At 41.1% G+C, this 26686-nt stretch overlaps 1 protein-coding gene across 2 annotated transcripts in view; it reads left to right on the top strand.

Moving 5' to 3' along the window:
- Positions 1-13057: 13057 nt before the first annotated feature.
- The window catches only part of CALCOCO1 (calcium binding and coiled-coil domain 1), a 45414-nt gene continuing 31785 nt past the window's right edge, over positions 13058-26686 (top strand). For both annotated transcript variants that reach the window (XM_070937944.1, XM_070937943.1), the window contains exons 1-3: positions 13058-13131; positions 16128-16170; positions 26478-26632. In XM_070937944.1, the coding sequence (XP_070794045.1) occupies positions 26492-26632 (141 nt within the window). In that variant the 5' untranslated portion in view covers positions 13058-13131; positions 16128-16170; positions 26478-26491. The remainder of the gene's footprint in view (positions 13132-16127; positions 16171-26477; positions 26633-26686) is intronic.

Below are 26686 nucleotides of genomic sequence, written 5' to 3'. Positions count from 1 at the left end.
TCAAATCCCCCTGCAACTCAGACAAACCTGAGCACAACCAAGCCCCCACCCAAACAGAACACCCCCCCATCCAATCAGAGCACAGCCAACCCCCCATCCAATCAGAGCACAGCCAAGCCTCCAACCAATCAGAACACACCTCCACCCAATCAGAACACAGCCAAGCTCCCACCCAATCAGTTCACACCCCCACTGGCAGTTAAAAGGAAGAAACAGCTGCGATCACACATTGCTCCTAGAAGCACAAAGCCAAAAACAACAGCCTGAAGATGACGAATGAGACTTCGTCGAAACGTCGCCAAGACATTTCCAATTTTACGTGGGAGAAGACCCGAATAACCAAAGACCTACATACAAACACCCGCGAAAACCTGAGAAATCATATATATATATATATATATATATATATATATATATATATATATATATGCATATTCTTTCTAGCCAGGTTTTACCTACGTAAACTAAGTTGTTTTGCAGCTCTGGTTGTGTGAAATCTCATTCAGAGATCAAATCTCAAATCTCAACCAAAGCTGCAAAACAACTTAGTTTACGTAGGTAAAACCTGGCTAGAAAGAATATGCACATAAAAGCCTACGAAAAAGAAAAAGACATATATATATATATATATATATATATATATACACACACACACACACACACACACACACAGAGATATACATATATACATACTGTGTTTCCCCGAAAATAAGACCCTGTGTTATAGTTTTTTGAACCCTGAAATAAGTGTATGGCCTTATTGCCATGAGCTCAAAAGCCCGATTAGGCTTATTATCAGGGGATGTCTTATTTTGGGGGAAACAGGGTATATACATACACATACACACACCCATACATTATATATTCACATATATACATACATATATTACATACATATACAGTATATCTCTATCTATCTATCTATCTATCTATCTATCTATCTATCTATCTATCATCTATATATCTATATATCTATCTGTCTGTACACACAAACACACACGTGTGTGTGTATCTGTGTGTGTGTGTAGTCCCAACAGTGTAGATCAGGGCTCTCAAATCATCAAGCGTGCTATCTCAGGGTGGGTTTATTAGCTCAAGGGCTGAAACATCAAAGCCTTTTTAAAACATAGATATGAAAACAATGAGTTAAAACCAAAGATTATAATGGCAGGCCATTAAACATAAAAGTATTGAAACTATAATAGAGCTATTTACAAAGAGAGACATTTCACTTTGGCTTCTTAGTTGGCAGTGTTTTCCACAAACCAGAATAGCAACATTCAGTCTTAGTAGTTAATTCTGGTTATTTATATATTTTTTAAAGATCATATTTAGGATGATACAATCTAAGAAATTCATGCAATTAAGAGGAGCCAAAATCCTGCTTTTTGGTTTCTTCTCATTCTTTGCTGACCAGAGAAAGCTTTCTTTCCTGGGTCTTTTTCTCATTTGCTTCTTACCCTGCCTAGCAGTGTCTTTTTTTTTCCTCCCTTGGACTAGTAGAGAAAGTTTGTTTGCTTATTCAATCTCATTTTCAATCAACTGCAGCAAAACCCTCATGGTGGGGCAACTGGACTTGGTCTCTTGTGCAGCCATTGCCTCCTTCCCATCCCCTCCACCAGTGGTGGGTTGCTCCCAGTTCGGTCCAGTTCTGTAGAACCGATAACAAAACTGGCAGGAGGCTCCGCCCACCCGCCACAATGTCATCATGGGTGATCTGTGCATGCACAGAAGCTTCTGCGCATGTGCAGAAGTGTGTATACGTGCGTGAGCGAAGCGAAGGGTGCACGCGCGCTCCCGCTGCGAACCGGCAGTAAAGGTAAGTGGAACCTACCTCTGCCCTCCACCCTGTACCACGTCCAGCCTCCTGACCTGCCTTCCCAGAGCAAGCTTCACTGTCAATGCCTGGAGGGCCCAAAGCACTCAAGAGGGCAGCACTGCTTGATGCAAGATGCTTCAGGACATTAAATGTGCAGCTACCAGCCAAGCACCCCGATGTTGTCAAGAAAGCCACCAAGTCAATCTGAGGCCATCTCTTCTAGCTTGCTCCCTTTCCTGGAACATTTTCTATACACCAACTTGTGTATCTATGCAGCACCCAGGTTTCATTAGGTAGTGTCCTCAGGACTTATAGAGTATTTTTGCAGCCCATGAAAAATGACCTAGAAGCTATATGTGGCCGATGGGCCACAAGTTTGAGACTCCTGCTGCCAAATTTTAAATCATTTTAAAAAATGAGCCACCAAAAGAGTTCCCTGCTCCCAAGGCACATGATCAATACTTCAGCAGGTGAACAAAAGAAGGATGTTTAAGGGAGATAAAGTCAAAAGAGTAACATGAACAAGATCTGAAAAGAACCGTGATGCAAGAGCCTTGGTAGTACAGTGGTCTAAGGCACCCTGTTATTAAGCTGGTTATTAAGTCCAGCTGCCTGCAATTACTGCAAGTTCGAATCTCGCCAAGGCTCAAGGTTGACTCAGCCTTCCATCCTTTCTAAGGTAGGTAAATTGAGGACCCAGTTGTGGGGGCAATAAGCTGACTTTGTATAAATATACAAAAGGATGAAGGCTATTGCTGAGCACATTGTAAGCCGCCCTGAGTCTCCGGAGAAGGGCGACATATAAATCAAATTAAAAAAAAAAAAAAAAGTAGACCTAGTATAAAGAGCAGAATTGCTCTTTAGGCCGTTTTGCGCTTGTTTTTAATGAAGGATGAGAAAAACAACAAATCATCTGACTCACAAATGGAAGTTATGGATATGTGTGTGTGCATGTGCGAGCCAAATGTTCTTCTGATGAGCAGGTTCACTTTAGACCCACTGATTGGCAGGCAGAGGGAGAAGAAAATCGGCCTGGCGCGACAAGGCGGGCTGGCACACAGTGCGGGGCTGGCCGCAGAATGCAGAGCCAACAGCCCCTTCTGTTCATTTTAATGCCAGGCCTGGCATCAGAGAGGCAGATGAGCCAGCCGGATCGAAGACTTAATTAGGTCCCTCTCAAGCAGTGGTCTCTGTTTTTTTAGCACTGTGCAGCGTCACCATCCTCCAAATGGCTACAGCAAGCTGGGGCACAGAAAACATTTTTATGCGCAAGCAACAACGTTCTCAGCCCACCCTCCCCTCCCCGCCCACCCGCGCACACGGATTCGTGCATTCTTGTCACACATGCATTCATGCCACTGAGAAACTTGCTGACATGGAGCTCTGTGGGATCTTAAAAGCACGCTCTGAAGATACTTCAGTTCCTGTTTTAAATCAAATAAGGCTCTTGTTGCTTTTTATGTTATGAAGCCCCAAGTAGCTGTAAAAGTGAAGGCTCAGCATAGCAGACACTGCCTCCTGTGCTTCCCTTCCACTGCACGAACCAGCATCATTCACACTGGAATAACTTTGGTGAGACACAGCAAAGAAGCGCAGTGAGGCAGCTTTTCACGATCTGGTGGGACCAAAATATTAGGAGTCTCTCTCTCTCTCTCTCTCTCCCTCTCCCTCTCCCTCTCCCTCCCTCTCAGGGCTTTCTATTCTCTTACTTTCTCAGAATGCTACTAACAAAGCTCACTTTACAGGGAAAAGTACTTTAATACTGCGCTTGTACAGGTAGGCCTCAACCTCAATCAGTATGCTGTGCTATGTTTTAAGAGGCCATCTTGGGCCATTAAGAAACAAATACGATTTTGAGAAGTACCAAACGTTGACCAGGTATTGGTTTAAAGTCAATAATTTAGATTACTGACCAATGTACGTAATTTGAAGCAGATGCCAAAAACAAATTATAGCTTGAAAGGACTAAAAATAAAGTCAACACTTCAGTGCAGGCAAGCCACACTGATAAAGGCGGACCCTGTTAGCTTTTTGCAAGGTTTTTTTTAAAGACATGGATGTTTCTACAGCTATCTGAGTCAGGCAGGTAGATGAGCTCTTTTGTTAACGGTGTGCATTTTTAATAAGTGTTATTTATTAATTTATTTAGGAAAATATATACGGCCGCCCACTCACTCTCAGTTACTTTGAGCGGCTTAGAAAAAAAGTGGGGGTTATTCAGGGGTGGGTTCTACTTATCTTTACTACCGGTTTGCAACGGGAGCGCACACGCGCAACTTCTGCGTATGCGCAGATCATCAATTATGATGTCTGGGTGGGTGGGCGGAGCCTCCCACCACTTTTACTACCGGTTCTAAAGAACCGGACAGAACCGGGTGCAACCCACCACCTGGGTTATTGTTGCACTGTGGGGGGGGGGGTCATCTTGTGATACTCCAGACTAGAAACACACTCAGGATATTAACAATATCTTTATTGTAAGGTTACATTGACAGAATCTTGCGGGCTTGAAATTATATTTCTCCACTCACTTGGAAGAAACTAGGAAGGCTCCCTTCTGAGACCTTTGCCATATTCCATTCATTTTGCCAGCTCATCTGCCTGTTACTTGACCATTGCCAAGTCTGTGGCTCTTCCTCCTGCCTCCCAAAGTCATTCCCACATACCATTATTTTGAGGTAAGTTGAGCGGCCTAAAATTTGAATAAATTAATAAATAAATTACAGGGTTATGTGCGGTAGGTTTTTTGCATTTTAATCTTTGCAATTCACTTGTGTGAGATGGGTGGCTATATAAACTACATAAATACATAAATAACATTTGTCCCACTCCCTTGCATGCATACACTATAACCAACAATGCAACACACATGCAGGAATGGGGTGCTGGATAGAAACTGTTTGTGGATCTATTTCTGTCAAAGATGCAGTCCTAAAAGCGTTTTCTCCACTTCTCAGTCATCTAACAGTATTGCAATATTTGACATGCTCTGTTTTTGTCTTTCAATCTGTCTACCTCCTTGATGTTTAACCGATCAAGTTATTCTTCTTCTTCGTGTGGAAATACTGTAACGCATGAAGCTTCAGCTGTCTAAATTCTATTAATATGTCAGGCGAGTAGCAGTTCATCCCTTCCCTTCCCAACAGAAGTGGACAATGTGGAACAGTAGCCTATCTATACACTAGTCAGAGGAAGCGGGTGGGTTCATTTAAAGGCTGAGGGCCTTTTTCTAACAGAATATATCAATCAATAGTGATGTCGGGTACAACTGTTATTTTTTAATATCCTGGCCAACAGGTGAGCAAGCTAATTAAAAGGTAACCCACTTGCCTGTGGCAGAAATTTCCAACAATTTGTCTGGAAATTGCTTTGGCAATACTCCAGAAAGAGAGAGGGTGCTTTTAGATGAGGCTCTTAATATCTAATCGCCCTCTCACATTCAGAGAACTTTATGGAGGCACGAATAGAGAAGAGGTGAGCTTTCATACAGTGCTGCCCCCCTATTTGTAAGCATTGTTTTAGTCTTTTTGTCTTTCCTGAAAATCTGCTATGGAGGGGGCGGGGAACGGAATACAATAGGTACCCATACATTCTGGTTAAGACATCTATAAATTGTTGGTCTGGAACCATGTTGACTCTGCTGGTGCCTCTCTCTCTCTCTCCCTCCCCCCCCTCACACACACACACTGAACAAAAGAGAAACAATTCTCTTATTACCTCTCCCTCCCTCCCTCTTTCTCCCCCCTCCCTCCCTCTCCCTCCAGCTCTCTCTCTCACATACACACACACACTGAACAAACGAGAAACAATTCTCTTATTACCACTACAACTGGAACACTAATGTTGACTCTGCTGCCCCCTCTCTCCCTCCCTCCCTCCCTCTCCCTCTCCCTCTCCCTCTCTATCTCTCTCTCTCTCACACACACACACACACACTGAACAAAAGGAGCCTTGGTGGTGCAGTCGACTAAAACTACTGTTAAAGTAGTATTTAGCTGCCAGCTGCCTGCAATTACTGAGAGTTCAATTCTCACCAGGCTCAAGGTTGACTCAGCCTTCCATCCTTTCAAGGTAGGTAAAATGAGGACCCGGATTGTGGGGGCAATAAGCTGACTTTGTATAAAATAGAACACCGCTCGGGGGGGGGGGAAGCCCTACTGAGCAGGTATATACAAAAGTATGAAGGCTATTGCTTAATGCATTGTAAACCGCCCTGAGCCTCCGGAGAAGGGCGGCATATAAATCGAATTAATAAATAAATAAATAAAAGAGAAACAATTCTCTTATTAGCACTACAACTGGAACACTAATGTTGACTCTGCTGCCCCCCTCTCTCTCCCTCCCTCTTTCTCCCACCTCCCTCTCTCCCTCTCCCTCTCTCTCTCTCTCTCTCTCACACACACACACACACTGAACAAAAGAGAAACAATTCTCTTATCACCACTACAATCCATTTAGGCCACCCGGAATAGTGGCACTCAGCAGCAGCAAAAAATGCCGGGCATGAAGTAGAGGGCTAGGCCATGACTTCGGCCCTAGCATGAAGAAGGACTCTCGTAACTTAAAAATAATCTTAGATCTTTCTGTGTGCACTGTATCATCCCATAGATTTTTCATTAATACACAAATCTGGGGACTCAAAGGCTATTCCAAAACATTTATGTTCTTTCCTTTAAGTTCTAAAAAGTTGTTTTGGAAGCTGGTTTTTTTCACTGACTGGAAGTTTTAATTCCTACTAAATTGATGTTTTTTTGAATCCATCCTTAATTCCCTCTGGACCATATTTCCTGTGCCACTGGCAGCACATAGCCTCTAAGATACAGTACCTGTCCCTTTTTTCCTCCAAATGTATTTTATGTTTGTTTCGTTACTCCAAAGCACTTTATTCCAAAGCACTTGAGGCTTATCGTGTTTTCTTTTGCATATTTTAAACCATTATTTTTATGATGAGGTTGGAGAAAAGATTTTCTATTGAGAACTTTCCCATCAAATCATTGTTCTATATGCAATGTGTACTGTGAATCTGTGGAGAGCTGTTCAGCATCAGCTAAACTTTTCAGCAGGGCATTTATAGTTACTATGGTGTCTGTGTTGTAGAGGTGACCAGTCTGGGGGCAGGACAGACAGAGGCTTTTCTTAGTCTTCAAACCAATGTTCTACAGAAAGTGAAGAAACTGCTGAATATTTAAGCAAAACAACAGTCTGAAACATTATCTCCAAATTATGCCATATTGACAAGAAAGAGATAAAGGTTTTGGAATAGCATTCATAAGGAAGATTCCTTATGAATTAAGATTCATAAATCTTAAAATCTTATGTGGGTAAGTGCCATTCTCTCCAGCAACACCAAGATCTCAGTCTACCATGTTTTCTAGCAGGAACAGCAAACCAGGATTGTGGAATTGTTAACTGTGAAGGTTTAATAATAGATGGTTAAGCTCACAGGAGGCCCTCTGCTGATTTCTGGAGGACCTCAGTATGTTCGTCCTCTACTAAGTCTACACCACTTCCTTCTTCTTTTGTTTCACTCATCTCCTTTCGTGTTGAAATGTAAAAATTAGGAAAGGGTTGCTAGTCACTCTGCCATGGACTCACCTCTGCAGCCGTGTTCACCAAAATATACAGAAAAGGCATTTCTGAGTTTGCCCAGACAGACAGAAAAAAAAGCCGCCTCAGTTTAAAAGCAAATGAAAATGAAAAGAAAAAAGAGGCACAGGGAAACTAAAACCACTGAGTATCTATAGGATGATTATATAGGATATGGTAGGAATTAAAGATACATTACATTAGGAAACCAGCAAGCCAGGGAAAGCATGATCTTGCCAAAAATTGACAAAATGTATTACATCCTTAAACAAGCAAAACAGTATTTGAGTACACCACTAATGAAGTGTGCTGCAAGTTTCCAAGTTCTAATTATTAAATTTTCATCCAACAAAATGAGCATTAAAAACCCACAGAGAGATTTCAGTCGCATTTTGGATGGCTATTTATATGCACTGAAATACTAGTTTACCGGAGCTATGAAACAGAAACTAAGAATGCACAATAAAATATACACATGAGAATTTCAAATAAAATCACTTCAACCCACATTGGTAAAATAATTTCTCATTCTGCCTTTCTTTGATCTCTCTGTATAGTGAGAACAATGCATAAACATGTGGACAGAAGAACCAGAGACTCTATGGTCTGGAGTAATGAGAGGCTGAAGACAAAGGATTAGGGTTAGTTGCTAAAGGGTTGGCCCATATTATGACAATCCGAGTTCCTCCCATCCTCTCTTCAAAATAATTTTACAATTCTAACAATTCTTGGTTTAATTGATATTTAACACTATGTTTAAGGAAAAGATTTTTGTCAGAAAAGGACAAATTCTGTCCTTCACTTTGAGCTGTAGCAGTCCAGTCATATTTGCAGCAATCTCTCACACTGACCACTAGCGAACTTTTACTGCACTACTATTAATCTTCTCATCATTCCCACCACCTTCCACTTATGACTGTATGACTGTAACTTTGTTGCTTGTATACTTACGAATTATATTGATATTGTTTCCTGATTGCTTATTTGTACCCTATGACTATCATTAAATATTGTACGTTATGATTCTTGATGAATGTATCTTTTCTTTTATGTACAATGAGAGCATATGCACCGAGACAAATACCTTGTGTGTCCAATCACATTTGGCCAATATAAAATTCTATTCTATTCTATTTACACTCCTTCTCCATTTTAGTATAGCATTATTATTGTTGATGTTGTTAAGATTTTACAGATTGCCCAATGCCAAAATAACTGTGGGTATCTTATGCTTAAAAATAGAATGCAATCAAAAGAACCTATGTTTGGACAAACCACACATTATATAGCATTGCAAACAATTAACTGGGGCTCCACAAACATCCTACCCCAAGACCTAGGAGAACAGCCACGTTTTAAAGACTTCTGGAACTAATCAGAATGGAGAAATTATGTTTATCTCTGGGCAATACCATTCCAGAGGACATGCACCAAACAGAGAAGGCATACTTCTTGAGTCCTGATACAGGCCATTGTTTAATTGACTAATATACAAAAGTGGCACAACTATAAAGGGATAGCTTTCAACATTAGATGCTGCTGCTCTGCTCAGCTACATGATGCTAACTTCAAGGACCATATATGCTTCCATGTGAGAACAGCAACGGAATGTTCAATGAAGCATGCCAAATTGTTCCCAGGGCAAAGCATCAAATACTTTGCAATGCAGTATGACACCCCCCACCTCCACCCTCCAATGGCCTGCTGAACCACTCACATCAAAAACCTCAATGTTAGGACCAAAACAATTTGATTGATAGACACCAAGGGCTACTTTACTTATTCTTAGATTTTCAGGAGGCATGAAAAAAAAATTATACGAACCATTGTTGAAGTAGAGAAATTAAGGAACCGCACAATTGTGTAAATGATCAGAGTTCTCCCCTCACACAGATTTTGCCATGAATGAAGATTGCATGTAAGGTTACAGGTAAGAGATAGAATGTTTATACAATAGTGACTCAACTTATAGCTGGTTAGATACCATTCCTCTCTTGCTCTAACTTCAGCTATGTAATGCAGATTGCAAGACCTGTATAGGCTCCCTTGTGGGAACTGCAAGTAAATGGTTGATAAAGCATGTCAAATTGTTTGCAGGGCAATAATTGTGTCAGGATAAGGGGGACAACCTACACAAAAACCTGAAGAACTAACAAATCAACTCTAGGAGTAGCTAGGATTAAGATGAAATAAATGTCATTAGGCTATGACAATGAACAGGGGTTGTCCATAATATATTACAAAAAGTAGTGGTTTATCCCTCCTCAAAATTCATTACTCAATTAATCTTAAATATTGCCCAATCTCCAACCTTTCATGCTGGGAAAGGTTGTGAAGATAATTAGGGAAGGCTCTGGGTGGAGTGGATACTGTATTTTTCGGACTATAAGACGCTCCGGACTGGAAGACGCACCTAGCTTTTGGGGAGGAAAACAAGAAAAAAAATGTACCTCTGCTCCCAGCAATTTGCTTCCTTGCAGCAAATAGCCTGGTCAGCTTCAGTACAGCCTGATTTAGCATGAGCAGCTGACTGGTGGTTGGATCTGCCTCCCGGAATACCACCTATCAGCTGTTTCAGGCTGCAGGGATCGCCACCGCCCATCGCTGCCGATCGCCGCCACCATCTATTGCTGCCTCCGCACACCCCGTTTTCGGCCTCCACATATCCCACCTATCCCTGCCGTCTGGAATGGGCCGAAAATGAGGCACGCGGAGGCTGAAAATGGGGTGCACAGAGGCGGCGATAGGTGGCAGCGGCAATGGGAGGCGACAGTGGAAATGGGTGGTGATGATCCCTGCAGCCTGGAACAGCTGATAGGTGGTATTCCGTGAGGCAAATCCAACCACCAATCAGCTGCTTGTGCTAAATCAGCCTGTGCTGAAGCTAACCAGGCTATTTGCTGCTTGCTGCCAGGAGGCAAATTGCTGGGAGGCAGAGGCCGAAAGATGGGGGCCGGCGGGTGGGCAGGGCTTTGGCAACATTCACACTATAAAACCACAGACATTTCCACCCACTTTTTTTGGGGGGGGAGTATGTCTTATACACCGAAAAATATGGTAATCTTGGTCCTTGTCAGGAACAAGGAACAAAGAACAACACAAGGAGTTACTTTGGAGCTGTATCTTGATTGTTGCTTGCCTATAGACAGGAATCTTGCCAGACTAAAGCACAAATCTGCATAAGTATTAAAAATACCCTGTGAAAGGGTAGGAACTGTCCTCCTTGGCTCTATTCCTGCATACCAAAGATTCCATACTGATCTGCCTCTTTGCTTTTTAGTGACTCTGTATACATTCCACCTCAGTCTTTCTGGTCTAGGTTTAAGCCTTGGTACTGAATGAAAACTGCACTGATTGCTCTTGTGGAAGACTTATAGTGGGACTAGGATGAGGAGGAGCTGTATTCCTCCTTCTCCTACCATTTTCCATGTATTAAAATATCCTTTTGGACCACTGCAAGAATTGGAGATTGGGACATTTTTTCAGAGGTTTTACTTCTTCATGAGTGGGTGATTCCAATTAGCACTGTTTGGGTGAATAGGTTGAACCACACCTCTGTGTGAGCTCCCCAAGCCTTCATCCTCCCCATCTCTGAAACAAATCATCATGGGGAGGTATCATAAGTATGCTGAAGATAGCTACCTGAAAGTTTCTACCCCAGGCCAAGCAGGAGATGAAGTGCAAGTTTTGATCTGGTTGTTCGAACATGGGACAGATTGGATGGGATTGGACAGGCTCAGAAAGAATTCCATCAAAATAGAGCTACTTTATTCAGAGACACTCTAGTATAGGGGTGTCAAACTCATGTCGTCACGTTGTCGTCACGTGACGTATCGGGACTTTTTTCCCCTTCGCTAAACCAAGCGTGGGCGTGGCCAGCACGTGATACATCTGGCCCATGGGCCGGGAGTTTGACAGCCTTGCTCTAGTTCTAGGCTAACGCCATCTTTAGTTCATGACTGAGTAACATTCTCACTGAAGGACCATGCATGGATTCTGGATATCCCATACAGCTTCAGCTGGTTCACCATTTGCAACTTTTTCTGGGCTAACAAATCTTGGCTACCAAGATTTATGCCCTTGTACTTTCTTGGTTAGATTATTGCAATTTATTTTACATGGACACAATGGAAACTATAGCTGGTAAACAGGGTGGCTTCTTCCATCAGTTGCTGACTGATGGAACCCAGTACAGCAAAGATAGATATTTTATTTATTTCCCGCTCTTATCATTTTTACAAATAATTTAAGACAGCAAACATATCCAACACACCTTCCTCCTCCTATTTTCCCCACAACAATCCAGTGAGATGGGTTGGACTGAGAGAGAGAGTGACTGGCCCAAGGTCACCCAATCTTCTGCTTTCTGACTGGTGCCTTAACTATTAGACCAAACTGGCTCTCATTAGATCATCAGATATTGTAACTACTGGTTGCTGAGAGGCTTCTGGGACTAATTCAAAGTACTAGTTTTTTCCTATAAAAATCTTTATGATTCTAGTCCTCATTATCTTTAGGACCGCTCCTCCAACTATAATTTGCCTGTGCAATATGTGCAAGCTAAGAAGACGTGTGCCACATTTCTATCCCCATGGTAAGGGAAGGACCTGGCTTTTTCTAGTACATTCCCATCACTTTGGAACAGTTTGCCCCCAAGGATAAAATGGCCAGGTGTTGTTTTTCCCAAAAGCAGTATAACAGATTAGTATAGTACTTGGAAAGGAAAGAGATCCATAACAATGGCACATCTAATTGAGAGAGTGGTTACTGGGATGGCTTATTTGATGTTGTTTAATTATTGTCGGTTTTGTAGCTTTCCGGGTGATTTATTCCTGTACTATGTAGTACTAGGAATTTGTAGCATATAAATATTTGTATAATTGAAATATTTAAAATATTCATAACATGGCTAGGGACAAGTAGAGTGCTGTCTTGTACACAAAAATCTATGCTGTGTTGTTATTAAATCAGCAGTTGGACTTTTATAACAATGATGTAACAGAAAATAGAGATTTCCTCGATGTATTTGCTCTCTATTTACGGTATGTATATATGCATTTGAGATTGATTTCCTGACCTTGATGTTACTCAGTTGAACATCTTTTTAAGCTATTTATTGGCATGATGCCCATGATTAATTTCCTATTTTTATCTTTGGATCATGATCATTGTATACAATGTCTCTATATATTCATTGCCCTGTGTGTATATTCAAATGTTCATGTGCATTTTATAGCCCTGTTGTTGTCATCTCTGAATTTTTATGTAGTAGTTTTAGTCAGATCCCAGAGGATTTTGTGGGGGAAATTGCTCATAGTACTTAGGAAAATAACCTCAGAAAATATTCCGAGACGAACTCTCAGAATCTTAGATTTACCACCTTGGCAACTTGAGCCCTTCTCAATAATTTATTTTCCTTCCTCGTGAACTGCTTCCTATCTCCCTGAAATCCAGGTGCTCCCTGGAACTTGGAGTCCCACTGGCACTATTTCCCCTTGTCTCCCTGGGCCCCGGAACTACCAAACCCACAATTCCAGGCGTTCTCTCGGCCCTCCGTGGCAACTTGAATCTTACCTCTTCGCTCATCTTTAATTTACGAGCAGGGAAAGAGAACTACAACTCCCGGCAGCACTTAGAGCTCCACCGGCCTCCGCCTCTTCTCAGCTGCCTTGAAAGCTGTTATTGTTGTTACTAAAAGATTAGTGGACCAGCTGGTTGCTCTCTGGGTAAGAGACGTCTTCTGTACTGGGGAAAGGGCTTTTCTATTTTCTCTCCTCCTTGCTTTATCTTTGTTAATTGCTCGGAAGCATCAGATTTGGGGTGCATTTGGGGAGGGGGAACACCCCTCCCTCCCTCTCTCCTGAGTTCAGGAGTTTTTAATCAACTGTACTTCCTGTCGGGACAGAAATCAAAATAAAAAAGGAGGCTGCGGATGCACAGGTTTTTCACTTCTCCCTGCATGAAAGGGGAGAGAAAATGTACGAAAGGCTTCAGTGGGCCTTTAACTCTGAACTTGCTGCACCAAAAGCAGGCAATTGGGAAGAACACTGGTCGAAAAAGGGAAATTCTAACCTGATTAGCTTGAAAACTCTTTTATTAACCTCCGTTTCACATCGATCTGCCCTTTTCCTTTATATACAGACAAGCACTGTTCGGTGTTGGAACACCCCAAATCTTTTCTTCCCGTTTTAACTGCTGGAGATATTCGCTGCCTGCGATCTTTCGCTCCTTTCTACTAATCTAACTTCGGGATCCATTTTGACTCCCAAAAGTCTGCCCCCTCCCCGAGCCCCCAAATCCCCTCCCATTCCCAAACCCTAAACGTAACTGCGACGAAACTTCGAGGTTCGCACGATTTGGTGTTTATGTGGGAGAACTAGGCAGGACGTGATGAGACTTGTGGCTTCTTGCAAGCTTACAGTCATTTTCTTTGTTTGGCTTGAAGCTGCCCAGTCTTAAACCGTGTGACGCCAAGAGGACGGCGCCTTTACAGCAGAAGAGTTACAGCTTCCCCCCCAGCCCTAAACAAGGAGGAGGGAGGGAATGAAGAGCTGCCTCCATTCCCTAAAAGTCCATCAGAAACCGGGAGGGGAGGGTCTTTGCGCAAACCTCGCATCAGGCCAGCGAGGCGCAACATCTTCCCACGCCTCCGTCGTCTCTTCCCATAAGCGGCTCCCCGATCGCTAGTTTGTTTTGCTGGGCTCCTTCTCGGTCTCTGATTGGCGTTTGTCTTGGAGAAGCCCCGCCCCGAGGTTCTACTTGCTCCCGGGGAAAGGAATGTAGCAGCAGTGCCGGGAGCTGCCAGGCTTGGGTTTCGTGCCCACGTGGCTCGTCTGGGTCACGCGGGGGAGGGGGGAAGCTCCTTCCCTTGGCATGCGGTGGAGAGAAGAGAGACTGTCTAGTGCAGGCAAGCCTGGCTCCACCTGGTTTCATAACAGGCCTCTCTTGTGAGGGAGGTTTGCCACGTCCGAGCATTCCCCACTCTCCCACCCCCGGTTTACACTAGTAATATGGAAGCCTAAGAGGTCTTCAGAAGAACGCCCTTATTTATCTGAAAGAAAAAAGATTCCTCCGTTCCCCCGAAGGTTAGATAGAAAAATATCTTCTCCCTTTGCTGTATTCTCAGCTTATGTAAGATCATCCCCTGTTGTAAATATAAATTATCTGCAAGAACAGGAGGATTGGTCTTTTCAGCTGAATACTGCAGCTGGGGAGGTGACAACGAGCTCTCCCTTTTGCCTTTGAAAATAATACAAGAAGCTGAACGTCGGGTAGAAAGGTAGAAAGAACCACCACTGCGGTATCTCCGTGGTTAAAACCGGGAAACGGGACATTGGTTGTCACAAGATGTCGTAATACCTAGTAACTTGAAAAGGCAATTAAATTCAGAGAAGGTAATCATAGGAGTAATTAGGAAAAAACATCTTCTGGCCGAGTTTAATGTTAACATCCAAGAAAGACAGCATAACAGCGAAAACTCAGCCATCCAGAGTTGTATATGTATGTGAGATGGGCAGCTGTACAATTTGAATAAATAAAAAGAATGGAATAATAGATCTTACGAAATGATCGGTGGCCACAAGCTGCTGTAATAACATTAAATGTCAAAAATGCCAAGATGAATAAAATGTGAATGAAAAAGGATTTTTCCCTATGCATCTTGACTTTAATGACGGGGAAATCCTCTAAAGAGGAGGCTGTTTCTCAGGATGGGAGTCTCAACAGAAAAGCTATTCTTGTTTCTTGATACCCAATAAATGTCCATAGGATGCAACAGAACCAACAGCACATTGTGCGATCATCATGGCCATTAGGCAGAATTCTTTGGGAGAAAATACTCAGTCATCCTGATAGGACATAAAAATACAAATAACTTTAATACTATTTGCTTTCAAAGCAAGCAGTGTCACACAAAGTCCAGAAAAGGAATAAGCTGCAAACAAAATAAATTAAAAACGAGAGATAAGAAAGATAGCTAAATAATTCTCCATTTCTCTCTATCTTACAAAGCACCTTTGTTTTTACCATATCCATACAATGCTTGGTTCATAGTGTGTTTTGTACTCTAAATCTGTCATCTCTCATCTCTCTCTTATCAGCTCTATGCAAATAACAGTTTTTTGGGTCTTCCCCTTCTCAATTTATTCTTCCATGTTACCTTGATTCACATTCATTCTTTCTATATAACCAGACTACCAAATGTACTTCTTTCATACTGGTCACTTATTTTTGTGTTTAGTCCACATTCATTCATCACCTGTTTATCTTGACCCCTTATTTTTTAGTCATGTTTTCCTATACTATACATGCTTCTTCAGTAACTCATTCCCACAACATTCAACTTTTGTGTTTCTCCTCACATGCCCTTCTCACTTCGGTGTTACTAAAACATTCCTAGGCCTGCCATTTTGTCTGTCAGCAATTTTCTGCAAATTATTTGGTGTAGTTAGCAATGTGGCATCATCTGCATACAAGTCTATATACATTTCACATCCTCAATTCACATACTTTTGATGTCATCACATGCATTATTTATACATTTTGTCCACAAATGCAATCAACTATTTTTGTCTTAATCCGTGCTCAACATTGAATAAGTATTTCATATATTCTTCTATATTATTATATGTTTGTTTTACTTTATAATTGAAGCCTATTTATTATATCATCCACTTTCTCTAAATCACCCATGAACATTCTCACATTTTTTTTTCTGTTTCAGACTTATATCACATATGCCTGGCTGATTTACAAGGAGTTTACTGGTGAGTAGTTTTGCAGTAAATTACAAAGGCATAGTGTGGCCAGTGCAAGTGCATGCAATGCTCCAGAAAATATAGGGAAGCATGACCTTGCTGATGGCTGCTCAGATTCCAGTACATCTTGAGCCTGGGTTATATACCAGGGTTTGACCTTCATCACCTGACTTCTTCGGCACCTGTTCCTACTGATTTTTCTGCTGATTCAGCTTTAGGTAATTGATTGTCATTGATTTCTGAAGCTGGCACTCGAATGGCTCATACCTCTCTGCCCAAAACACATTCACACAATTCTGAATGACCTATCAAACAGCAAAAAAAGTAATCTATATGCCATCTGCAATGCATAAAGCTATACCGCATTTACAAATTTTTCTCAATTACATTTCTCACACCTTTTCATTTAGAATTTTACTAAATGCCTTCCCAGACATGCTTAACAACTAATCCCCTTTACCTCTTACAACCTTTCCCATTTATTTATGAGATTTATTTATTTACTACTACAATCTGATATGAACTATAAGTGAGTGATGAAAATAATAAAAAAAATTGGCACAGAATTTTGGCACTGATGACTCCACACATATCAGTTCATACAGTTTTCTGGAAGAGCAGAGTTTTTACAAGCCTGTAGAAAAGCATGAAACATCTCCAGTTACACCATGTACATTTGCAGTTTTATCATTTTTCAACACTTTCTTACTTATGATTTCTTTTTCCCCATTTTTTAAAACATAGATTGTATCTATATCACTTCAATTCTGCAATGTATTACCATTTTCACTTACGTCTCTCAAATATCCCTTCCAGCATTTTCTCACTTCAGTTTCTTCCCAAATTAATTCTTAATCTCAGTCATTCAGTTGTAGGCCCCTTTGTTTAGCATTTTTTGTCCATTTTCAAAAGACTGTATTTTTAAAGCAAAACTATTCTGCATTTCTTCTGACTCTTAACTGTGTCTAGCTTTCTTTGGATATATTCTTTGTACTATCTGATTCTCTGCATATGCATTATACAGCATATTTCTTTCATCTTCATTTCTGCAGCAATCACTCTCTTGTAAGTGTTTTTTCCGAAACACAATCTCCTTTATGTCATAATTTTACCAAGCACTCTTCTTCATACTACTGTTAGCATAACTCCACCTGCTTCCATGATGCAGTACTCAGTAACATATTTATTTTAAAGGATACTCCACATTCCTTACATCCATATTCTGTTCAATCTACTGGGAAATTGATTGGTCTTCTAATACTTTTTCATAATGGATGCTACATTTTCTTCCTGCTATCTTATGTTCCACTCTTATTTCTTTCCCTTCTTGCATTATCTTCCATATCTATCTTTCATCGAAATCTATTTTTATCTCTATCCCAAAAAAATGCCTGTCCCGCATTTCTCTCAATCCTTCATCATAAATGAATAATGCTTTAAGATTTATATTCATTCCATGGATATATAAACAGAGTTATGTTTAATACTTGCAAGTGAAACAAGCTTATGTATTCAAAAGCAAATATGTTTAGTCCTTTGTCTAAGCAGCCATTTACCAAGATCACCATCTCCTCTGATCATCTTCTCTGAATGGCACCATCCTTTTTTCTGTAATTTTTTTCTTGTTCCAACCAAAACATTCATGTCACCTAATGGAATAGTTTCCCCCTTCGTTACTTTCAATCTGAATAATGCACAAGTTTTCTTCAAATTCATTTTTGGTCCTTCCGTTATCATAATTCATTGGAGCATAACATGCAATTATCACCAAACTCTGAAGTTTTACTTGCATATGAAACAGTGGTGGGTTTCAAAAATTTTTACTCCTGGTTCTGTGGGCGTGGCATGGCTTGGTGGGTGGCTTGGTGGGCATGGCAAGGGAAGGATACTGTAAAATCTCCATTCCCACCCCTCTCCAGGGGAAGGTTACTGCAAAATCCCCATTTCCTCCCAATAAGCTGGAAATTGGGAGGCAGAGAATAGATGGGGGCGGGACCAGTTAGAATTTTTACTACCAGTTCTCGAACTACTTAAAATTTCCACTACCAGTTCTCCAGAACTGGTCAGAACCTGCTGAAGCCCACCTCTGATATGAAACCTGTAACATCCTAAATAGCACTATTTCATACTTTCTGACATATGTTTTAGCTCTTTCATTCATAATTAACCTACACTTTCACTTGCATTTATTCATCAGCTGTATTCCACGGACCACTTCCTTATTCAGATCTATTGCATCCTTCCCCTTCCTTAAGTTTCACAGATATACACCATATATTGTCCCTTCCTTTTTATTCATGTTCCTTAACATGTGACGTATCCTTTTACCTTTCAAGTTGCACTCTTCCCTTGCCATGGCCGTGGCCGTGGCCATCTACCCAACTTGCAGCTATGATTTCTACCACCATGGCTTTGTACAACTTTGTACAACTATGGCTTTGACATAATATTTTTATTATATTTCACATAATGCTTTTAGTAAATTTCACCTAAGAGGTTAGCTTTAATTATATTTATGCTACTCTGCTAGCAGTAATGACAGTATGGTACCAGTTAGTTTTGACATATTTTGATTATATCTCATAAACACAACCAACATTTTTTTCACCTCAAACATGCCCAGACTATTAGTACAAACTCAAATTAGTACTTTGCAAATCAACGTATTGTTTTTGGAATTCCACCAACTAAGAGGTACATGCAGTGTACTGATCTACAAATAGGATGCATTTTCAAGTCCCTTATTTATTAAAATTATATAGATTTCCCAATTTTGAGGCCTCCTGATTTGCTAAAAGTACAACTCCTACCACTTCTAGCCAGCCTGACTTGAACTATTCTGAAACATATAGGCCCAAAATATCTGGAGGCAGATATGCTAACCACAAGCACCAGATATCTATTCTGAATGCTAGTTGCCAGGTATTACAGCTATCTTGCCACTACATGTTCTGGTTTTGACTCCTTTCAAGCTCATTTCTTGCTTCATATGTGAGATTATGTGGCTGGTTTTATCCAGTATGATTCCTCTTAATGCTCCAGAATTAATACCGAAAAAACTAAACAGAGTCAGGTCCACATAGTTGTGGCTGTACAGACAGGAGAATTACATTCTCCTATCCCTAGGCTATAAATTCATTTCTCTGACAATAGCATACTGTTCAGGTAAACAATCCCTAATCTACCTTCTTAAGGTACGACCTCATTGGAAAAAGCCAAGGTTTTTATTCTTGTTTCTGCTTCCAAACGTTTATAACTGGATACCTCTGGAAACTTGATGTATGGAACAAAAGGGCTCCTCATCTCTCGGTTCTTGAAACTGGTACTCCAAGGTTCAGTGTTTATATACATGGATGTTCCAGTTTGTTTTATGTGTTTGATCTTGTGATTTACCTACACACCAAAAAAAGCTCCCATCCCCAACTTGGGTTTTATCCTATGTTTATAATCTTTAATCTCTTTGAGGGAAGTGGTGTTCTGACCCAGCCTTAGCAGAACCAAGAAACAGACTCCTTGTCCCGAAAAACCCCTCTTTATTTAGCTACTGTGAATTCATGGCATTCATACACTGAAAAGTCCAGGCAATAATCCTTCCAAAGGTTAATTGCAGTAACAGACCTTATAATTCCTTGGATAATTGCCAGGCCGAGAGCTCCCAGTTGCAAAAATATGAACTGTTGTTTTCTGCAACCACCAATCCCCTTTTGCTTCTATTATTCCCCAGCCAGGGAGGGGCCATTCAGTGTCCATGTGTGCCTTTCTTCCAGAATCGGCTCCTTGTCCTCAGTTGTTCTCCTCTCCTGACAGCTCTGCGCATACACATCTGGAACAGGCCCCAGCTGTTCTTCTTCCCCACTTATCTCTGACTCCAAAGGCAGCTGGGAAATGTTGGATGGCCCTGGCTCTATCTCTGCTTCTGACGCAGAGCATCCATCAGAGCCTTCCCCAGACTCCACGACTGGCCCAAATTCCTCCCCAACCTCCTCATTGTCTAAGTCTGCTGCCAGCTCTGCTGGCAGCTGGTGGTCCACAACAAGTGGGCAGTTTAGAAATCTAAAATATAAATGGATGGATGGATGGATGGATGGATGGATGGATGGATGGATGAATAAATAAATCTCATCTGCTGCAGTCAGGATTTGCTGGGATGATGATGATGTATGTTTGCATGCCAGGTAGGCTGATTTAATCTCTTTCTTAAAGCAGTAGCCATTGCATTGTCCAGTGAAATTAATTTCACAAGTGGATTTTGTTGGAGACCATGGTTGGGATTATGGGTGCATTAGTCATGAAGGCTGTAGCTCGGTTTGGCTTTCCTGGAACTCCAATAGCCAGATGTCTGCCCAGGTGCTCAATCTGTGAGCTCATATGCTCTAGCCCTGTGTTTCCTGCCTCGGGCAGAGAGTTGATTTGATGGCCTAAAATGAGGGTGAACAGAATGTAGATTTGGCTCTGCTAATAGATCTCTTAACTTGAAGTAGAGTACCAAAAATTTCCAAGTCCCGATTGGGCAACAGCAACAATAGAAAAAGTCTGCTGCTGGCATAAAACCAGGCTGTTGAAACAAAGAAAGTTGCACGGAAGTGGATTTTATATAGGCAAAATTAATTCTAATGCAGTCCTGACCTGGCCCTGGCCCTGGCATGGTGCTGAGAAACATTTACTTTTGAGTATTTCTGGCCCAGCCCCACCATCATTTTGAACATCTAGTCAGTGGATTTGGGAATCATGTAAAAAAAAAAAAAGAGCATATCCAATACTTCTGAAATCTTATTTTTCCTGCCACCTCCTTCCTTCCTACTGATTTATAAAGCAAGGCAGTTATATATTTCAAGCGTACATGTCTTACACACAAAGGTGTGCATGGGTGTTTCATCATTTTCGTGATGGAGCTTTCTCCTTCCTTTGAAAAAAACCCCAAAACACCAGTATATCAACTCTGAAGTGCTCTGCTGTACTACAAGGTGGCAAATTGTCACATTAGGCCTGCTTGCTCCTAGATCTCCTGGGTTGAAGGAGAAGAAGGATTGTCAAACGCAGTTATATCGTTGAGAAACCACGCTGGTTGCCATTACAATTTCATGGCCAAACTTGTTAATACTTGCTGTGACCCTTTGCTTCTGTTGTAAATGCCAGAAACAAGCAGCTATTATCTAGGCCACATCTCATTGTGAGGGGCTGATCCCTTGCCTTGTTGATAGCAAATCTTTCTCATCCTATGTCCTTGTAATATTATGGTGCTAAAATGCCAGGGCCACCGCTTGGTTGCCTTCAAACAGATCTGCCCTTCATTGTGAGGTTCCAACAAAAAGTTTCATTTCCACTAAACACTACATTAAAAAAAGCCTTGAAATTACATTGCAAGTGTATATTGAAAGGCATAGGGGGAAAAAAGTCTTTTTAAAGCACTTTGTAAGGTCATGAACTGCTTGGGATAAAGAGCAACATCCTTTCTTGCTGTATGTTGGTCTCTTAAGAAAAGCTTTCACAGATTCAGGATTCTCTACAACAAAGGAAAGTTTGGGTGCCTCCCACTTCATTTTTGATCCCAGGTAACAAACTTGAAGGAAGATGTTTCATGCAGGCTATGTTGTGGTCCAACCCAAGCTTAAATTGATTGCCTGATGCCTTTATTTATTCACTTAGGGAGTGCGGTGGCTAAGACGCTGAGCTTGTCAATCGAAAGGTCGGCAGTTCAGCGGTTCGAATCCCTAGTGGGAGGAAGGGGGTGAGCTCCTGTTACTTGTCCCAGCTTCTGCCAACCTAGCAGTTCGAAAGCACATAAAAAATGCAAGTAGAAAAATAGGGACCACCTTTGGTGGGAAGGTAACAGCGTTCCGTGCACCTTTGGCATTTAGTCATGCCGGCCACATGACCACGGAGACGTCTTCGGACAGCGCTGGCTCTTCGGCTTTGAAACAGAAATGAGCACCGCTCCCTAGAGTTGGGAACGACTAGCACATATGCATACACAAACACAAAATGGCGGGGGGAGGGGGGACCCAGATTGAAAAGTGCTGGATCCTTAAGAGCAATTAAGTTTTGAAAAAAAAAAAAATTAAAAAACTTCTTCATGTATAAGCTGAGGTTATAGAACAAAGATAAAGAGCTATTGTGGTCCTTTGGACATTATGATCAGATTGCAGCTCTTTTATCATCCCTGCTCTTTGGCCGTGCTGGCTGTGCCAGATAAGAGTTGTAATCCTACATATCCGGAAGGCCCCAAGTTAAATGGAGACTGTTCTAATCTGACTTATTTTTCCCCCTTCCTCCTCTGAAATGAAATCCCTTAGCACAGCCTTTCTCAACTTAAGTGCTCCCCAAATTGGAGGACTTCTTTAGTTCCTCAAATTCACTATCCATGATGCTAAGTAACAAGTCCACATCAGTGGTGAGTTGCCCCCGGTTCAGACCGGTTTGCAAGAACCAGTAGTAAAACTGGAGGAAGACTCCGCCCACCAACCCGGACGTCATCATAGGTGATCTGCGCATGCGCGCTCCCAATACGAACTGGTAGTAAAGATAAGTAGAACCCACCCCTGGTCCACACATTGGTTGTGTTTCCAGGCTGAGGAAACCCGTCATAACAGCATCATTGCCTTCTACGCCCAGTCATAGTGAGTGAAAAATGGGCAGTGGTATGTACGATTTCAAGGAGGGAACCAGTTACAGAATATAAAGAGCCCCACATCTAATCTGTATTTGTTTTATTTGTATTTGTTTTTTTATAATAAATTTTTATTTTATTTTATAACATAAAAATTCCAATTTCAATTGAAGGTGTGTTGCCTGAGTACAAATCATTTTAGGAAATAATAAAGTGTTTACAATAATATTCATTGCCTTAATAACAATTATATTAATAATCATCATGGTTATTATTTAACCAAGTTAACATATCTTCCTTAGATCATTGATCCTTCCATATATTTCCCAATTTCTAGCTCCTGTTTTTATCAGCTAGCCACTGATAAAATAAGTCCCAAAAACTAAAAAAAATATTCAGTTCCTTTCTTTTCCTTAATTGTAAGTGTTAGCTTATCCATTTCTGCACGTTCTAATATTTTTCTAATCACATCTTCATCTGTTGGGATCTCTTCACTTTTCCATTGTTGTACAAAGACTATTCTCGCTGCAGTCAATACATGTAAAATCAGATTTAATCTGTGTTCGTTATTGGCACCAATTAAGCAAGCTATAAGAAAGCACCAGCTCCAATGCATAAGGTTTATTTCCTACCAGTCCCATACTTGTACCAGCAATCCTTGTTCAGTGACTGCCTCATTTAGCATCTGTTCACAGTTATGATGGCAATGAAAAAGTAACTTTGCGACCAATCCTCGCAAGATCTGTAAAGCAAAGGAAAGCTGAAGTAAGTCTGTAAGGACAGCTGTGGTTTCACTTAGTAACCACTTTACTAAATGACCGAGTTGCCAGTCCCAATTGTGGCCTAAGTGAACTGCAGCAAAATAGTAAGAATTGGAAAGGCATTGATCATTCTAGTCTTGTTCAGCCATGAAATACCATTGCAGGGACAGGCAAGGAGGCGTTTTGAATACGAGTCCTGCACAAGACAAATCCTTGAGAAAGAATAATATTACTAATAGATTGATGAAGGATTAATAAAGTGTTGGGTGTGGTTTCTCATCCTCTTTCCACATGGAGGTATAATTGTAGGGAAAAAACCCTGCCATTGATTTAAAGTTTCTTGCTTTCCCTCGGCCCATCTACACATAGAATTAGTCTACCTCTATAGATTCTGTGGCCAATTCCATACATAGCATATAACCAGTCCAAAGTCATTGACTGAGATGAGCGGCTATAGAAAATAAAGAAAGAAATAAAATATAAATAAATTCATGTTGCTCCAGGATCAGTTCTATGTTCCCTTGTGACCCCACAATAACGCTCCTATTTAACAACAACTCAGTAATTCATTTCTGGCTCAAATGCAGTGCAGCTCAAAACTTACGAGTCCAGTTTTATCCCACTGAAATGCAGAGAGGTGGGGGGGGGCACAGGTGTCCCCCCCCTCCCCAAAACGCTGGATCCTCCTGGTGCTTGTGCTCTAATTAAATACCATCTTAGAGGCCATGGATCAGTGAAAGGGCGAGCACAAGAATGCTACTAGGGTGGCCCTTCTGTTTAATGAATTGCTGCGATGTTTTTCTAAAGCACCAAATCAGTGAAATTGGGTGTGTGTCTGTTTGCTGCTGCCATTTTTTATACTCTCTTCTTGGAGGGAGGGAGGGAGCACTAGTTGCTTATTGGGCTTCTCAGTGTCTTGTGGCAATAAGAATGATCACAAGCTCGGTGTGAAAGCATCCCTGAGGGCTTAGGGAGCGAAAAGGATGACAGATCTATGTACAGACTTTTTATGCAAATAAGAAAAAAAGGGTTTCAGAGCTGTTCTCCTTCACTTTTATTCTCTTTCCGTCCCTTCTACATCCATCCTCTGAACCATTGGCTCTCCTGCTACCTTTCCCTGAACCCTGCTGCACTCCCTTTGCTGAAATTAAGCCATTGTTCTTACAGCTCTGAACTGCATTGGCTGACATTTTTTAAAACCCTTTTTTTCTCTCTCTCTCCTGCTGCTGCTTCTTTCCATCATTAACTAGACTGTAAGTGCCTTGGGGACAAAGATTTTTCTTTTTTATGTACCTACTGTATATGTATGTGTGTGTGTGTGTGTGTGTGTGTGTGTGTATGCTGCAATGTACCATGTAAACTGATGGTGTGGTATAAATAAATCATTATAACAATCAATAATTAACCAAAGTATCCCAGTGATGGAAAAACAATCTGCAAAGATTAAGAAGGCCATCCTGGCTCTGTCCCTTCCTCCTGGCTTCCATCCATGTTCCATTGTACGTACGCTGCCACTCCTAATGCTTATTCATATTTCCTTTCCTGTCAGGAAAAAAAAAAACCCTCCCCAAAATTGTTAAACGCTCCTTGTTGTTTCAGGAAAAAAACATATACTTTAGGACCAAAGTATGTGGATTAAACTCATTCGTGTGCAGTAAGCAGTTTAATGCAATTACATAATTTAATTTGTGTCTCCCATCTGTAAGCAATACTGTGCGCAAAAAAAAAATGCTTGCAAATTTGAGGAAAATGCCAGGGAAAATATTAAGATGAATGACAAGTGGGTAGATGTAGTAGACTCTTCCATATTTACTTTTTTTTTTTTTTTAAAGATTATTTTATTTTATTTCTTATAAACATATTGTAAATGTACATTCTCTTGTCCAGCCATATTTACTTTTAGAGCATGCACTTTCACACATACCCATCCTACCCTTACCTATGCCCAGCAGAAATCGAATTCTCCAGGAATAATCAGAAATAATATGAATTTCAGCTTTTTCCTGGTATATTTTTTTTTTAATCTATAGATACTGTATAGATAATAACTACAAATTTCCTGTTCTCTTCTCTGATGAGTAGATGATAATTTCCTGTCTTAAGACAGATTCCTTTTTCCTTTATCCTGTCTTTCTGCTCCAGTTAGCAGTGGCTGTCAAGGGTTTTTAGCAGGAAGAAAGGCTTTCCTCTGTTCTGCTACTGAAGGTGGCAGGACCTGAGTGGTATGTCACTGCGTTTTTGTATTTACCAGCTGAGCTCATTATTTCTGGACTGTCAGACTTTCCGTAGCTTGCCAAAATTTCTTATCAGTAACTGATACTACGCATGTCCGCATTCTTTCACTTGCTTCTTCACTTTTCTTTGTTCTCTTGCCAAGAGAAGTCCGGCTACTGAGAAGTAGCCGATAGGAACTTTGCAAAAATGCAACAATTAAATATTTAGATAGTTAGATGTTTTATTTTCTTTACAATAAATATGAATTAATTAGAAGATGTATTCCGGTCTTATTTTTCAAAGGTATACACAAGGAAAATGCCACGATCCAAGCAATTACCCCAGGAAGGTAACGGGGCTAATTGCCTCTGACATGGTGGCCTTTGTCAACACTGTTTTGGTGCATAAAACTAGCCTTGCTCATATTTCAGGTCATGCCCTGAGATGCATTTGCAGGGAAGCCAGTAGAGCAAGACTTTGGGGCAGAAAGCTAGGTCTCCCATCTTCAAAGAAAGAGCAGAACTAATTAATTAATCAAAGCAGGGCTATCTTATGACGTCATAAAGTTAAGTTAAATAATATGCATTGCAAAAGACATCCCGTCCTCAACTAAGGGCAGAATCTAAAACAATCCACCTGCACAACAAGATGGTTTGCCCATTAAGTGCCCATCTGGCTGATTTAGCACCAAATCATGTTTCTTGCACTATCAACTACTTTCATTTACTTTACAGCTCAAGTTAATAAGATGGAAGAGGCGCAGTCCCACCCCAGCGTAGTTTTCCTGAATGTGGCCTCAAGTTACGTACCCCACACCAAGGTGGAGTGCCACTACAATCTGCTACCTGGCATGAAGCCATCGACCAGAGATTGGATCGGGATCTTTAAGGTACTTCCAATGGCGACAAGTGGGATGATTACATTTGAATGCGTATGGTCACAT

This window comes from Pituophis catenifer, unplaced genomic scaffold, assembly GCF_029215685.1.
Source record: "Pituophis catenifer annectens isolate HBS135680 unplaced genomic scaffold, rPitCat1.0.hap2 SCAF_2, whole genome shotgun sequence".
In the NCBI taxonomy this organism is placed as follows: domain Eukaryota; kingdom Metazoa; phylum Chordata; class Lepidosauria; order Squamata; family Colubridae; genus Pituophis; species Pituophis catenifer.
Note: the sequence above shows the minus strand (reverse complement) of the source record. Positions and strands in the feature narration are given on the sequence as shown.